The 17030-nt window shown below is 35.8% G+C and overlaps 1 protein-coding gene across 2 annotated transcripts in view; it reads right to left on the bottom strand.

Annotated features, from left to right (window-relative positions):
- The window catches only part of LOC116168248, a 31220-nt gene that overhangs the window by 2333 nt on the left and 11857 nt on the right, over positions 1–17030 (bottom strand). For both annotated transcript variants that reach the window (XM_031483955.1, XM_031483956.1), the window contains 5 exons: positions 11130–11454; positions 11001–11083; positions 10822–10949; positions 3953–4222; positions 2046–3901 (listed from right to left, as the gene is read on the bottom strand). In XM_031483955.1, coding sequence (XP_031339815.1) covers positions 2046–3901; positions 3953–4222; positions 10822–10949; positions 11001–11083; positions 11130–11454 — 2662 coding nt within the window. The remainder of the gene's footprint in view (positions 1–2045; positions 3902–3952; positions 4223–10821; positions 10950–11000; positions 11084–11129; positions 11455–17030) is intronic.

The following is a 17030-nucleotide window of genomic DNA, read 5'->3' on the forward strand; positions in this document are numbered from 1 at the left end:
CTTCTGTGTGAGTGCAGCAATGCACTGTATTCCACCAGATAAGGATGTCTATCATGGGGATTTCGGAAACCATAGAAGATATGAAGATGGTCAAAATAGAGACAAGAAATATGCCATTTTATTCTGATGTTATTTGCTCCGTTATTTGAACAGATACAAAAAAAAACATTTTCTCATTACTTCTATTGAGTTTTACAAGACACTGTTGAGAGATTATCAATACAACGTTTAATTTCGGAGAAATCATTATCAACTTTATTTTTTTATATGGCCCGTGGAAAAAGTATATAGTATGTTGGATAGCATTTTGTACTACCAATAAAACGATGTACGGACACACAAAAGAAAACAAAAGTTTGAAACTGTTGGTTTCAACAAGATGGTGTACCCGCACACAAAGCTCTAATCGTGCAAGAATATACCTATTGGACAAATTTCGTGGAAAGTGGAAAAAATCGATTTGCAAATACAAAAAGAAAGCTCGACTTTGTCATTAGACATTTTCTGGTTTGTTCTTTTCTTAGTTTATTAAAAATTAGGTATTTGTTCAATATATTATGCCAAAAATGTTCTATTTTTATACGTACAATAAATTTTTAAAACAATAAATTCGCTTTAAAAATTGTATGCGCCCCTCCCTAGACAAAATCCTAAATCCGCCACTGGACGAGGTCAAATTAATATTTTAGAATTGCAGTCCCGTCAAGTAATTATTAAATGATTTTGGTTTTCTATGTTAATTTAAAACGAGAATTAAAGCTGCGAGGCCATGCCGGTATTAGTTTGACAAGAGACCTTTTCCCTGACCTGAGAAATTCCAAGAGACATAGGAGATTAATTAGAAATTTCATCTTGTACATTTAAGTGAGTATAATTAACTGTAACTGAGTAAATGAGTTGCAGTAAACAGCATCTGAGTAGGATGGTTTCATTAGAAGCGCGCTTAATTAATTGAGATTTTGGAATATGTCCCCGATTTTTATGATGAACAGAAACCGACAAATTAATTAAAGAAGTTTAAGTTTTAGACGTTCTTATCCAAATACACTGGACTGGTTAGGAAACCGAAACCGAAACGTACGATCTATTTGCCTTTTTCATTTTGCTAGTTACATTTGTAAGTGCAGTATTAATTTTGAATACTTTCCGTAAATTTATTTTGCATTCATACGGTTTAATTTTTGCTTTTACATTAAGTTTACCGCACCGTACTTACAACTTTTGCCTTTTTTCGCACAGTAACATTTCGGTTTAATTGCAAAGGTAAGCTTTTTGCTACTTTCTGTCCCATTAATTATAGAGGGGGGGGGGGGTCCCGCTTTCCTGCATTTGATTTCCCGTAGACATTGCTAATTAATTTGTTTTGTTGCTTTAATTCCTGCTAAGGAACTTACTATATAGGCTGTGCATTGTCATTTTGTTTTAGTTCTTCTGAAGTGGCCCCCCGCCATCTGCTGAACTCATAATTAAAATTTTAAAGGTAGCAATAGTAATAATAATAATAATAATAATAATACTTTATTATTATACCGATGCCTTTCGTCCTGGAGCTTCCAATAACGTTCCGGTACCGCCGACCATGAGCAGGGGCAAGGTTACATCCCTTGGTGGCGTTCGAGTTACCGTACCGTTCCGCCGACTTCTGCCGCTGCCGCCATTTAAGTTAAATTAAACACATATATTTATTTAATTGTGATTTTTGTTTAAATAAACTTTGTTCATCTCATTAATTCTCCGTTTTATTTTAAAGCAACCGATTGTGCGCGGATTTCCCATCAAAATAAAAACCTCAAAAAAACAAAGTAGGCTTAGACGTTTGCTCAGTTTTTCATTCAGAACAACTGAATAACATTTGAGGGTATCTCGTCTCCAAAGCACCTTACTGATATGTAAAAAAGATTTTTGATAATTTTAGGGCACCCTTGGTTTTCTTAAACCAAAATTGTGTCACAATGGGCTGATCCCCAGAAGCTCAAAGTTCAAAATTCTTTGTCTTTTATAAGAGACCACCCAAAAATCGAGTAAACAAGAGATAGTATACTTACCCAAGTCAGAGTCTGTATGTTCCTCGACAACATAATTAACTCCCAATTGTTTTAAATGCGGTATTAGTATACAAGGATCACAGCCTGTAGAATCGGGATCTATAGTGATAGCGCCGAGGTTGAACACGATGCCTTTGCTTTGTATATAAGACTGATATCGTAACAAGGTGTGCAACAAGCTTAACGAGTCCTTTCGGCCAGACAAACAAACCATAACCTTGTCTCCGTCCCTAATCATCTTATACTCTTCGATCGCCTCTATGGTGGGCTGCCATATATTTTGCGGAACAGCTAATCTACTTTCCTGTTCCGCAGATTTCTTAGCTGCTTCGTGACCGACGGAGTCTGGTTCTTGGAACGATAAGTTAATGCCGCTGTCCTGCGAGCTTACACTCGTCACGGTAGATGCGTGCAGTTTAGTTCTAACCTTGTCCGGCTCTTCGTAGCTGCCGTTACTAAATTTTGTAGATACCGCATCGGAGTTTTCGAGATTCTTTTGGCTGCCGCTCGAGTTTTGTCTATCGCTGTCGCCTACGCTCGACGCCCTGGAAAAGGTGTGACGCTCTTGACCTTCCGGAGTAATAAATACGTCGACCGCGCTAACTACGTCCCGAATCTCGGATTTAACCTCGTTCGCCATTTCTCTAGAGACCTTTTCTAAGTACTCGGCAACTTCGTTCGCCGATATCGAATCGCTACGCCCATCTTCGCTGCCGCTACCGTATCGTTCGTTGGCGTAATAAGTTTTGTTCCCCAATTCACTTTCTAAAACGTCCTCGACCTTGTTTATCACTTCGCGTATTTCGTACTTAATACTAGTAGCTAACTCTTTGGATATTTCACTAACGTAAGCACGTAAGTCGGCAGTTTGGGCGGGAGAGGCGCGACCCAGCAAGCTGCAGTCGTTAACGCTAGTCGCGTTTAGAACGTTCAAACTTTGGGCGGGCGATATATTTAGATCCGAATCTAAGGAGTGTACATCCGTTTGGCTGCTGCAGCTACAATTACGCCGTCGTATGCCCAAGCTGCTACTTGTCTGTGGACTTAACAGTGGAGATGCGGGCGGAAACGGGGCAGCTAACATCGAATCACCTAAACTCATACATCGCTCCCGGTGGTACATATTGGAAAGAGGATGAAATATGGTCGAACTGACGGACTCTCCGACGGCGAAATGTGGGGGATGTTCCATGGCTTGCGCAAATTGTTCGGGAACATAGTAAGGAAGTGGAGAGAGGGATCCGTTAATTCGCGAGTCGTCGATTGCCGATAGGCTATAGTGACGGGTTTGTAACCCCGATATTGGAGAGTACGACTGTTTCTCCTGGCGTTTAGAGCCCGAGTACTGCATGGGATCGAAAGGAAGATTATGCTTGACGTTTTGCGAGTTGGCAGTTAACAATTCTTGCGCCTCTTGCGGTAACATGAACCATCGCAGTTGCTCGCCTTTGATATCAAAATGGATGCCTTGATTAGGATATGGATTACGATTTGCAGTCTTACGGGCGCGATTAAATAAGTTACGCGCAGTTTGAAGGCAATCGGAGTAGTTTTGGGGAAATAAGCCTGGACCGGAAATGCGCCTTTCGTTCATTGTCATTTTACCATCGACGTATCGTATCGAACCCAACCACTTACGGTCTTTCGACATCGAATTCGAGTAATGGCGCCATTCGCCCGTCTCCAAATCCACGATGTATTGGGGAAGTAACTTCCACCCTTCTGTCGCCACCATTTTGATTGCCTCCATGATGAAGGCTAGTTCGGAGTCATTGATGAAATATGGAAGACTGATCCGTGTAAAACCGGGCCTTAAAAGTTGTAAAGTGGAATTGTGCATTGAAAGATGCAAATTACTAAAAAAAAAAAAGGTTAATTAAAAGCTAAATATGCGCCATCTATCTTACTAATCTTCCAAAATGATATTCTCGTACTGATCGGCCAAGTGTTGATCAATTCCCAGAAGATCTTGCGTGTACGAGCCAGAATTGGCACATCCCGCTCGAGCTTGTATTCCAAAAATATCATTTAAAACGGCACAGACGAAATTGTGGTGAAGAAAAGTGCCGCGCGGGTGTCGTACCATGAAGGAAAATATTGGCAAACGTTTTAGAGACTGTGATTTGTTGCCGAGCAGGAGGATTTCTGGTATGGTACGAATATGCTGCATCATTTGTCTATAAGACAATATAAATTGATTACAGAGAAAGTCAAGGGAAAGTAGTTTGGGGTTACCATGCTGCAAAGGTTTCGTCACCCCTTGTTCAGACCTGATTACCACATAGACAAAGTGAGCTCCTTCAGAAACCGATCACAGCAGCGATTTTTCAAAATGACAGGTTCCATCCACACCAGGTGCGCAGGGTAGCAAAATTTTCATGTGGGATTCCAATAGAAAAATTTTAAGAAAAGCAGCAAAAACGGGGGGAACCGTTTTAAGATATACCGTTTTTGACAGTAGGTAAATAGCTTTTTTTGCAAATAAATTAACGTATTGGATCCGCGCTAATAAAAAGTTTATAAAATCTGTCTTCTCTCTCCTCTTTAATGTTGCTAAAATATTTTCTTTTGTTTCCCAGTGTCCAACTGCCTTAATTTTAAACATCTTTATTATTTCTTTTTTCTGCATTTTTACCGCAATTCGAAGTAGTCGAATTCTTTTGGTTCCTGAACAATTTGTTTTTGTTCACTAACTCTTCTTTCTGCCTGTTTTACAGCTGATGGGATTAAGCTGGGCCTGTTGATCGTTAATTTACAGGAATTATGAATAAAATCCTCATAAAGTTTATTCCAGGTTTTACATCTCAAATTATTTCCTATGGCCGGTAAAACTAACGTTCTTATTGCAGATTTTGCAAGTTTATCAACAGGCCCAACGCAATTGATCAGCTATAAAACAGGCAGGAAGAAGAGCCAGTGAACAAAAACAAATTGTACAGGAATCAGGAAGCAAGATAATTCGATTTTATTTCGAATTGCTTTTATTGCGGTAAAAATGCAGAAAAAAGAAATAATAAAGATGTTTTAATTAAAACAGTTGAGCATAAGATAACAAATGAGAATATTTAAGCAAACATTAAAGAGAAGCAAGAAGACAGATTTCGAAAAAATCTTTATTAACATCCAACATGTTGATTTATCATGTCAAAAACCGTGTAGTAACTGTTTTTCCAGTTTTTGGCGATTTTGTCGAATTTTTGCTATATGAATAATATTTTTTTATTTTTGTTTATTAAAATATAAGTCTTCCCGAAAATTTTGCTACCCGGCGCACCTCTTTACGATGAAAAAAATACATTTTTCATCCCCTTGAAAAAGAGGTGGTTTTTTTCAGAAATCGTGAGATCTTGGAAACGGTTCAACTTTACGGCCCCAAAAAATTATCTTCTTTTTTATCACAAAACAAGCTCCAAATTTCAAACTCCTACGACTTTTTTTTTCGCAAAAATAAGAATAAAAACGAAAAAAACAGTTTTTCCGGTTTCTCTAGGAAAATTGGAGGTTATGTGAAAATAGTGCAGATACAAAAGTTGCTCATTTTTTTAATCTCTATAATTTTTATATTGAACATTTTCGTCTAAAATTAATAGTTTTGCCACAATTTGCAAAACACCACTTTCCACCCCTTTCAACCCGCGGAAAAATTCAGCTGTTTTAATTATTTTATCCCAATTTCTATTCATTTCACCTGCCTGGAAAACCTGGTTTCGACCGGTAACTATTTTTTTTTTGTAAAAATATATTATATAGCCTGGGCTAATACCCCTTATCTCTTTTTTTTCTTTTGTAATTTGTTGAGCTGGATTTATTTTGAAATGACTACATTAGTCATAGTTTGGTCATAGACAAATACCATTACCATTACCTAGAGACTTTCATTAATAATTTAAATCTGAAAATTTACATACCAACATGGTTTTTTTTGATCTATCAAAAGAAAATATTATCATGATTTTTTCACTTCTGCTTCTACCGGATGTCGAGAGCAACTTTCTTATTTTAAATAGAACACCCTATATTTTATCACATTTTCGAAATCTACACGAAAATCTACGTGATTTGATATCACATTTCCCTATACCCAGCATCAAAAGGTTTTCAAGTTACTCAAAATTTTTCAAAACTCAAAAATCGACAGTACTGACTTGATTCTACTACTTTTCTACTTGATCGCCCTTTTACAGGGTGTTTTAAAACTAATGGTCAACTTTATATTAATACATGTATCATACAAAGTGCTTTATTTGCACTTTCAAATGTCGAAAAAAATTCTACATCAATCTAGTATTAGAGGAAGGTGGCCTAATTTTGGATACTTTTTCTAAATTCAATTTTTGAACCGAAAAAAAATTTTTTTTAATTTTTTTGTACTCAGAAAGTGCTATTACTTTAATAAAAACACGTGATGCATACAAAACCATTTATTTTACCCTTAAAAGGTATAAAAAATAGGCCCAAATAAAAAATGACACTTTTTGAAATAAAAAAAAAAAGTATCCCAAAATTGGATACCCTATCCAATATTGGGAACCTATTTTTGTAAACAAAGATCGCACACGTAAGCTCTTTTGTCACTACCAGCACAGTCTTCATGTGACCACCTGAAACAAATGGAACACTGTATCCAGTTTTCTCTGTTTTGGTCCTCTGAATAACGTCCAGTGCAGAAAATATACTCTGCATCACTTTCTTGATTGGGATCCATATCTGAGTCGTCTTCATAAGGAACATCTTTTGATGAGTCTGAGGATTCAACTTCTTTAGTTTTTTATTTTTGAAAACCTTCTTTTGTAGTTTGGTTTGAATTTTTTAATTCCTATTTTTGGATATCCAATTTTAAGACACCTTGCCTATCCAAAATTGGGCAACCATCCTGTTCAATGTTTGGTGAGTAAAATAAAAAAAATCTTTGACAGGAATGTTCAATTCAGATGCTGGTTTTCATTTTAACAATATTCTAGTACATGCATGCCAAATTTCACTTAAATACTTTTAATTCTTACCTTTTTATAACGGATTTTAACAGATGAAACGAAAAACTCTGATTCACAAATAAACATGTGACTTTGTGGTACCACCTAGTGGTGCACAACTGAACTATACCGTTTACACAGGATTATTTTGTGTTGGAAAACTATAGTTTTGTCCACTTAATTATAGAGAACTGTCAGTAGGTTTCGAGATAATCCAGTATCCAAAATTAGGCAACTGTCCAATATTAGGCGACATTCCTCATACCTATCTGTTATGCTTTCCGTTTTATTTTAGATTTTCTAAAATTGTGACCCTTATCCATAATTTTCTTAGGAAGCTTTGAAATAAATGCGTTAGAAGACTTGTCAGACCTTTTTATAGTTATAGTTGATAGTGACGGTAGATGAATAAAAAGTTAAATAAAGAAGACGTAATAAACAGAAACAGGTAATAATAACAAACGACAAAATAAAAAAAAATCAACATCAATATTGAGGTTTTGTTCTACGTGGCCACCGTTTTTTTTCAATACATAATAGGATCCTCCGATTAATTCCTTTGGTCTCTCTAATGTCTACTACATCTACTTCATTAAAAGCTCTTCTCAGCCTAACTTCTAGTTCTTCACGAGAACCAACTGGTGTGAAGTAAATGTTTTCTTTATATGACCCCACACAAAAAAGGCTAACGCCACGGACCTCTGGCTCCTGTCTTCAAAAATGTTAGTTAAAGATATATAAGCATCATGAATGAGCCGACGCTCCGTCATGTTGAAACCATTGTTTCTACATGTAAAGTCTCAAATGCTGGTAAAATAACATCTACTAACGTATTTATTTCAAGGCCTCCTAAGAAGATTATCCATAAGGGTCACAATTTTAGAAAATCTATAATAAAACGGAAAGCATAACAGATAGGTATAGGGAATGTAATACAAGGTTGGCATATTAGAAAGCCCAATCGGACAACAAGATAGTTATAGGAACATGTACTGTGAAAATATGACTATTTCGATTCTTTATCTCATGCAATAGTAAGAAAATGGGCATTCCATTTAAAAAAACTGAGTTTTTAGTCTTTGAAGTTTCATAAATTTGGATCTCCATAGGGGCGGTCGTACCTTAACTTTTTTTTAAGTGCACTAAAAGAAAGCCCTATTCATTCTCTATGCACTGATAAAAATAGGTTGCCATGACTATAACCGTTTTCAAGTAATCAATTATCAAGGTATTTTTTTGGTTAAAGTCAAAATAACTTAAAATCCATAACTGGCAGATATCGACATGTGAGTATCAAAAGAACTAAAATTTCACATAGAATCCAAAAATGCAATAAAAAATAGGGGTTGCCATTTAAAATAACGAAGTTACTATCTACTACCGGTGTTTTAGGAAGTGTGGCCATTTTGAAAATATTTTACATCAATTCGGCCTTCAGAGTAACTCCTAAGTACAAATTTTCAAAAACCTACCTATTTTACTTTCCCAGAAACGTTTAACTAAAGCTCCAAAAAAAACACCCTGTAGAGGCGCCGTTATCTTAAAGACCGGCTTTATCGATTGTACTAGTTATTTCCAAAATTATGGCAAATTTCAAGTCAGTTTACGCAAAATCATTCTGTTGGTTAATACCTACAATTTGACATTGACCCTTTTTTAAAATGTGATTATAAAATCAAAACCTTAAAAAAATGATTCGCTGTTTTGCGGATAGTTCAACATTCACTCCATAGCCGCCTTAATTCCTGCATTGTATTATATTGGATTCAAATCGAAACTTCGAAACTAGAGGTGAGAAATATAATAATAATATAATATAAAAATATGTATTTGTCTAGATACAGTTATAGAAATTAATCATTTATCAATTATACGGTGTGTTCTTCAATTTCAAATTGTTTTTGAGCTTCTGGAGATCAGCCCTGCTAATTTGTGACAATTTTACTTTCGAAAAATCAAGGGTGCCTTTGAAATGTTCAAAAAACGTTTTTTGTGCTCTTTGAGGACGAAATACGCACACATGTTATTAAGGAAAGTTGTTCAGAATGAAAAACTGTGTAAACGTACATGATTTCAAAGTTTCAAAGTCCTGGGACAACTTATATTTTTTTTTATGTTTTTATTTTTTAACGATTTGTTGAGGAAATTCGAAAAACACTTCGATATTTTATTTAAAATATAGGTAGGTAAATTGTGCATTTCAATATCAACTTTCTGAAATTTGCTACATGGTCATTGCATTCTATTTTGAGCAGTTTTTTTCAGTAACATTTTTTCGAAAAAATAACACCATAAAAAATCAAAGTAGGGCTAGGACTTTTGCACGTTTACTCAGTAAACGAAAATTATGTCGCAAATTAGTTTCCAACCACGCAAGGCTAAGCCACAGAATCTCAAAATTAAATTTGAAATTTTTTTCTCTTCAATACTTCAATACTGAAAAAAACACTGTACAGTCAAAGGCTTTTGAATCTTCTAAATGATTTGAAGATTGATTCCAAAAATTCTTCAGATTTTGAATGTTAAGTTTCGAAGATTACAAAAATCTTTAGGTTTTCAAAAATTTGTAGTAATGAATGTACCAAAAGTTCTGACAATTGTTCCTAAGGATCTTATGATTTAAAAGACCTTCTGAGAATACTGAAGATCCCAAAGATTTTGTAGATCCTGAAGGTTGCAAGATTGTAGTTTGAAAATTTCTCGAATTTTGGACTCTTCTGAACGGTTAAAAAATTATGAACATTCGGATTGTTTTGTTGTATTAGAAGTCCATTTTAACACCTCAAATTCAATATAGTTGTTTACAATTCCTCTGGAAATTCCATACAATTCTGTACAGTGTGTCCCATTAATAACGGTCACAGGCCATATCTATGGATTCGAGAAAAAATTTTGTTAACAAAAGGGGCCAAGAGAAATCGCTGTAAATTGTTTTCAAGTTTCTAGCTTCGCCGCTGGAGGGCGTACGATTCATGATTAAGTAGCAAAATGTCTTTTTTTCTAAAATATACCCAGTAAACATGCATAAAAAATACATATAGCAATCTTGTATCAATTTTGCATCACTTTGATGCAGCACATATTGCTCTAGCTATAAAATATGAGGGGTAGAGGAAGGCGAACATCTCTTTAAGGAATTGAATGAAATTTCCGGTTAGGTTAACACATTTTCACATAATAGGTCTTGTTGGAAAGAGCTCTCTTCATGGAATCAGATTTTAGATGAATAGAATCTTTTTAGTAAATGTAATGAGTGGTAGAGGGCGCAATGTGACATTAACATAAACTTTGTAGGTTTTTTTGAAAATTTCAAATGGATCGATATAATTATTATATGATATCAAATAAGATGAAAAAGTGTGAATATCAGTAAAAACAGCATTTTGAAATCTGTTTTCTAAGCAGAGATATTGCAAAAATACGAACATTCACAAATTTTAATTGCAATATTGATGCTAATTCAAGTTGGCTTTGAAACAAAAGAAACACAATACCACATAAAAACTGTCAGTTTATCACAGTCTGTAGCATCCTTTCATTAAACGTATTCGTGTGAATTGTGCTACATAATACTGAAAATGTATAAAATTTCGTTGAAAAATAAACAACAACATGAACTGTGTATTGTAACATCAACTGATCAGCTGATAAGTACCCCAAGTCGACCCCACCGACTTTGAGATATTACTTTTTAACATTAATAAATGGACTAGACATTTTACTCTAATAGTAAATTATAACAATTAAAGAGACTTTGCAACCATGGTACCCCCAAGTAGGCTTAGACTAATAGTAGTACGTACTTGGTGATTTTGTCCTGTCGATGCATTATAATGTTAGAGGTCATGGTTTCTTTCAGCTGCATCACGAGTCCAGCTCGTATGGATTCGACGACTTGAGTCGCGTTTCTCTCCTCGTACATCTCGAAACACTACAATAATAACTATATAAACCTGTACGTATCACATTACAAAATCCTTACTATGTTACGGTTGTATGGATCGAAGAAGCCCGCGTTTAAATCATCCGGGTCTTTGAATAAGGACTTACGCATGATTAGCACACCTACAAAGGTATAAGCGGTTGTCAATCTCAAATTGAAAAAACTTACCGGGCGTTTGCACTCCACCAACAAACTTGTGCACGGAAAAGTAAATGGCATCCTTCCGAACGGAATTTTCTTTAACCCCGGTAACGAGAGGGTTAAGATCGATCGAAATACTCGGTGCGGCAAAATTATAGTCCCAAAACGAAAGAGCGCCGTACTGATGGAGAAGAAGCGTGGTCGCAACATCGTCCGCTATGATCCCGGTGATATTCGACGCGACGGGAAACAATCCGATTAACGGTCTTCCTGAACTGCACTGCAGTCGAAGTTGGTCCTCTAAATCGTGCAAGTCTAAAAAGCCTTCTTTGGTCTCGGCTATTTTTATGACCTGTAACAATAGGTAATTGCTATTATGAACGATTTCTTATCGACGTCTTTTATTTTTATGACGTGTTGCTCAAGGTTTAGTCATTAGGATCAGTATTCGCCTCAGTTGACTGTTCCAAGGTTTTCAAGGCAGCAAATTTTCTCAATGACGGGATGAAATTTGTAGGTGCAAAACATAAACCGTAATAACATGAATCATTAGTGCGCATTATTAACAATTAACAACTAACACGCGATATACATAAGGTAATGACGGACCTTTGTTAATGAATACGTATTATTGTTCACAATGCGTAAATATGAATTTAAATCAATTTGTTTGACATAATTTAATAATATATCTATGACTTTGTAAAAAAAAGGAGCTTCATTTAAAGAAAATTACAATTTAATATTTGTTAATTTTTTAAGTTTTTCTAAAACATGTTTTTTACTTCATTGTTACTGATGTCCTTGACAATAGAGCATTAAAGCGAACATTAAAGTTCACAGTAACTGAATTTTAACTATCACGAATAGATAGCTTCAATTAGATTCTTATTACAAACTGTTGTATAATCATGGGACACCCTGTATGTTTGATTTTAATTTTTGTTATTAACGTTAGATAGGATCATGAGTTGGGATTGAACGCCGCCAAGGGGATGATGTGATTTAATTTGGAAGTCAATATTGTTATGTATCAGAATTATTCGTTGTTAATTTTGATTAAATAATTTGCTTGTTAATTTTGTTTATTTAATTGTGAATTTGTAAAGAAATTACGATTCATAAGATTAGATAGTTATAACGGGCGATCAAAAATGAGTTGCTGTCGAATCGCCTTTGGAATTTTAAGTTAAGTACGATTTGCCGTGTAAACAAAAATTCCAACGGTAACTTGACAGCAACTCATTTTTGATCGCATGGTATTCGTCCTTTTTTCGGAAAGTGGCTAGTCAAAAATGGGTTTGACACGAAAATGTAATTTTGCCAAATTGTTTTACTTCTGTCTCTCAATTAGCCACTAAAACTTTGCGATTGTAATTTTCTTGAGATCACCTAAGGTCCTTAGATTAGTTTGTGTCCAATCAGGGCCACCTAGATGCAATATTAAAAGTGGCTCTAAAAATCAAGTAGGCGTAAAGGTCACATTCTGATTCAGAATAAATTGTTTCAGAAATCCAAAAATATACAGAGTGTTCCATTTCACAATTCCAAACCTGACCAATTCCGGTAAAACCAGAAGTGAGAGGAAAGAGAAAAATATGCGAAAACTCTCCTCTTCACGTAGGTACCATTTACCTGTACCAAATCTCATTTTGATACACCTAATAAATTATGGTCTAATTGATTCGTTTACATCCAGTACATGGAGCCCAGCAATTGCGGGATTATTGCAAAATCCAGATCATCAAGAATAATGGAAAAAAAGACCATTTTTTTGCGTCAAAATTAGAATAACCTGGTTTCGTTTCGTTTCGTTTTTATGGCACAATATTATGTACAGGGTGTCCTAGTAATAAAGATCACAGACAGGCCATATCTATGGAACCGTTAAATGCCCAGCTTGGAAAAAGAGATTTTGTTAACAAAAAAGACAAGAGAAATCGCTGGGAATTATTCTCAAGTTTATAGGTTTGCCGCTAGAGGGCGTACGATTCATGGTTAGTAGAAAAATGATTTTTTCCTAAACTTACTCAACAAACATGCATAAAAAAGACTCGCATCAGTTTGGATCATTTTTATACAACACATAATATAGCTCTAGCTCATAAAATATGAGGGATGGGGGAAGTAGAAAATCTCTTGTAACATTGGTTTACGTTAACCGATTTTCATATAAAATTTGTCTTCTTGGAAACAGCTCTCTCAGTGTAATCAGATTTTACACGAATAGTATTTTTAGTAAATGCGGTGAGTGGTAGAGTGCGCGGTTTGACATTAACATAAACTTTGCACGTTTTCTTGCAAACTGTGTGTATTTTCACCATATCTCTGCTTAGGAAACAGATATCAAGATATCAAGAAATGTTCCTCTTCCCCCACTCATCTCTATGTTTAGCGCAATATGTGCTGCATCGAAATGATGCATGTTTGTTGGGTATATTTTAGGAAAATTTGCAAATTTGCCCAAAAATGGCGGATGATTGCGGTACTTTCTATATCTAGTGACTTTAACTTAACCTAAAGTCACTAGATAATAGAAAGTACCGCAATCATCCGCCATTTTTGGGCAAATTTCCTGCCAACTTAAAAAAATTGACAAATAAAATCTGAATAGCTGTCATTTTTTATTACCTAACTTCATAGTACTGTCATGTTTTATAGGGTACGTTCCACTTAACGCCCGCAACGACCACGACGCTCGGCTGCCGTTCCACATAACGACCACAGTCGTTATGGTCGCAATCGCGACGTCAGATATGATGTCATTACTAGCGACCGCAACGAGCCCACGGCGCTCGCCTATCGTACCTGGGTCAGCGTGGGCGTTCTAATTTTATAACCTTACATTCTTGACAGGAGACATTTCTAGAGACATTTAACTGTCAGACACTGATTGTTTGAACACGCATGCGTTGCAAATTTTTCGTTTTCGCTATGGAGAAAATATAATTACGTGTTTCAGAACGTAACCTTGTGGTGGACATTACACTATATGGATGTTCTACATGCACAAACTGGTAAGTATATATGCTGATTCGTGAATGTTAGTTATTTGTTAAGGAAAATTCTGCTCTAACACAATTTTCTTTATTGTAGATCTTAGATTTGCAACTAGTTTGCTGCAAAGTGCTTTACCAGGGAATGCGAATGAGACTCATATAAATGGTAATGCAACGATTAATGAAAATGCATGTTAGTTTTGAATGAAGAAGAGAAATTGTTTTCGAAGCAGCATTCCCAGAAGAAATTCTGGGGAGAAGTTTCATTATCATCGTATTAAGTATGGCCGCAGCATTTATGATAGAAATTCAAAAGTCGTCTTCAATATTTTATTAACAAGAAGCAATATCTTGTGTAAAGCGAAGAAGTATGTGTCAATAATTGGTACTGAAAAATAAAAAAATATTTACTAACTTAATGTGACTTTTCATAATCCACCCCACTTTGTATCCTTTACGCATTACGATTTCCTCAACGGCGTCCATGTTGGAAAACTGTTCACTCACGCGTGACGTCACACCGCACTCAAAAGCGTTCCACTTAAGGGTTCGGCCACAACGCCTCTAAGCTAGCGGAACGATAAAACCGCGGTCGCGGTCGTGATCGTTGTGGGTGTTAAGTGGAACGTACCCATAAAAATATATACATATATCTCCAAACAGGTGGAACAATCCCTAACATTAAAGTTACTAGAATCTGGTAACTTCCGCCATTTTTGGGCAAAAATCATGCGTTCTCTCTCTAACACACGAGCCAATGGATTGCGGTACTTTCTATATTTAGTGACTAAGTTAACCATGAATCGTACGCCCTCAAACGGCAAACCTAGAAACTTGAAAATAATTTCCAGCAATTTCTCTTGGCTGCCTTTGTTAACAAAACCTTTTTCCTCAAGCTATGCAATTAAAAGCGTCAAGTTCTATTATTCTATCTGTCATAGCTCCTAAAGCCCGCTTGACATGGAGCAATAAAAATTGCAATTGCATGCAAGTTGCAAGAAAAATTGCGAAAGGCATGCGCAGTTCAAAGCCAGCTGATCAATTGCTGCAAGAGACTTGCATGCAATTTTTATAGGACCGGTGCTATTTTTCTTGCATGAATCGTGCAATTCTAGGGATAAATCTAGTTGTTTTTGTGGCACCAACCTAGTAAAATACAGCGGCGGCAACTGTGATGCTGAGAGACGCACTCATTACTTGTTTTTACTAATCTTATTTATTCTTGTAATTTTCATGTTTCTTCAAGCAATCAAAATTTAATTTTCATTTGAGGTTAACAACTTTGTTGACAAATCCATATGTTTCTTCTGTTGGCAGACATGTGGCAATTGAAATAGAATTGACCATGTCAAATACCATGCAATGCTTATTGCATGCAAGGATTTGACCTTGCAATTTCTTTCTGCAAGTTCTTGCGCGTAGTATTGCTCCATGTCAAGCGGCCTTAACAAAAAAATTAGAGACGAAATGCACATTTTGAGACTTTTGGGGGCGTTCGGTTTATTCGACAAAAAAATACTCCTCTTTACCACACGCCTTTTTTGACAGATTACACCGTCTATAGCAGGCGATATGGCGGTATCGATTGATTAATGTGCGAACGACGATAGCGCATTTTGCATACGTAGATTAGTATCCTGTATAGCTAGAGGAGATTACAAATGTCTATAATGGATGGACCTAAACCGATCAAATTTGGAGGGGCTGGAAATAGCCCGAAAGTCTCTGAAATGGTGTCCAAGGTCCTGGAGAGGAAAGCCGCTATAAAAATCGCGTAAGGAACTTTCCAGTGTTCTCGAATAAACCAAGGAGAAATTATAAAAATTGAACTAAGACTCTGTAAAGCAATAAAAAACAAAATTTATTTATTTATTGTATTTATTTTTAAGTGGGCGGAGTTTCAGCCAAGGCTGCTCTACCAACCCACTATGCATTTACAAATATCCATGCCCTAACCCAGATTCAAACCAGGGACCCTCAGTACCACAGTCGGGCTTTCACTCTATTGCGTCAAAGAAGCCAGCATGGCATAATAGTGTTTTCCACAGCATTCAAAGGCTTTCCAGTGTGATCAATGCTTCTGGAGCTGCATAAATCTTAAATGAATGTCGAAAATGACGTCTGGTGGTTTAGTGTACGAAATTTATCTGTGGTTTCCACTTGGCCTTATGCCACACATCATCTTATACTGTCCACGACTATACAAAATTATTCTTTCCCATAACATACACTGTGTTGAAAATAAGGATGTCTATCATGGGGATCTTGGAAACCATAGAAGATACGACAATGGTCAAATAAGAAAAAATATGCACAATTAAAGAGTTATTGTCATACATTTCAACATGATGGTGCAACCGCACACAATGTCCCGAATCGTCTGAGAATAAGTATCAACCAAATTTTTTTGAAAATGAAAAATTTATCCCATAGGTCTTCTCGCACCATTAGGATGTTATGCACGGGTGCACCATCTTGTTGCAACACGCAGTTACCACGTTTTGTTTTTGTTTGTGAGACGGGTACTGATTGTTGGCTTATAAAATGCGAAACTGAGACTGTTCATTTTGAATATTGCAATAATAAAGTAATAAAATTGTAACGAGCGATTAAAAAAATTCAGCGCTATAGTTGGCAATGGAAATTTAATTGTGAACACATCATGTAACTGACAATTCGCATTAGACATTTGTAATTTTTAATTTAATTCACAATTTATACACGATAAACACCATCGCCGCCAAATTTTTTGAATCACTCTTTATTTTTTGTTAAAATTGGACAAACAGATTTTGTAAAATCAAGATGGCAAGTGAGAAAATTCTGATCTCGACAAAATCTAATACTCTTTAAACACAAAACAACGTCCAACGATCAGATGTCCCAAACCCACCCTGAATATCTAATCAAATGCAGATAGATTTATAAG

Source organism: Photinus pyralis, unplaced genomic scaffold (assembly GCF_008802855.1).
Source record: "Photinus pyralis isolate 1611_PpyrPB1 unplaced genomic scaffold, Ppyr1.3 Ppyr1.4_LG4, whole genome shotgun sequence".
NCBI classification, from domain to species: Eukaryota; Metazoa; Arthropoda; class Insecta; order Coleoptera; family Lampyridae; genus Photinus; species Photinus pyralis.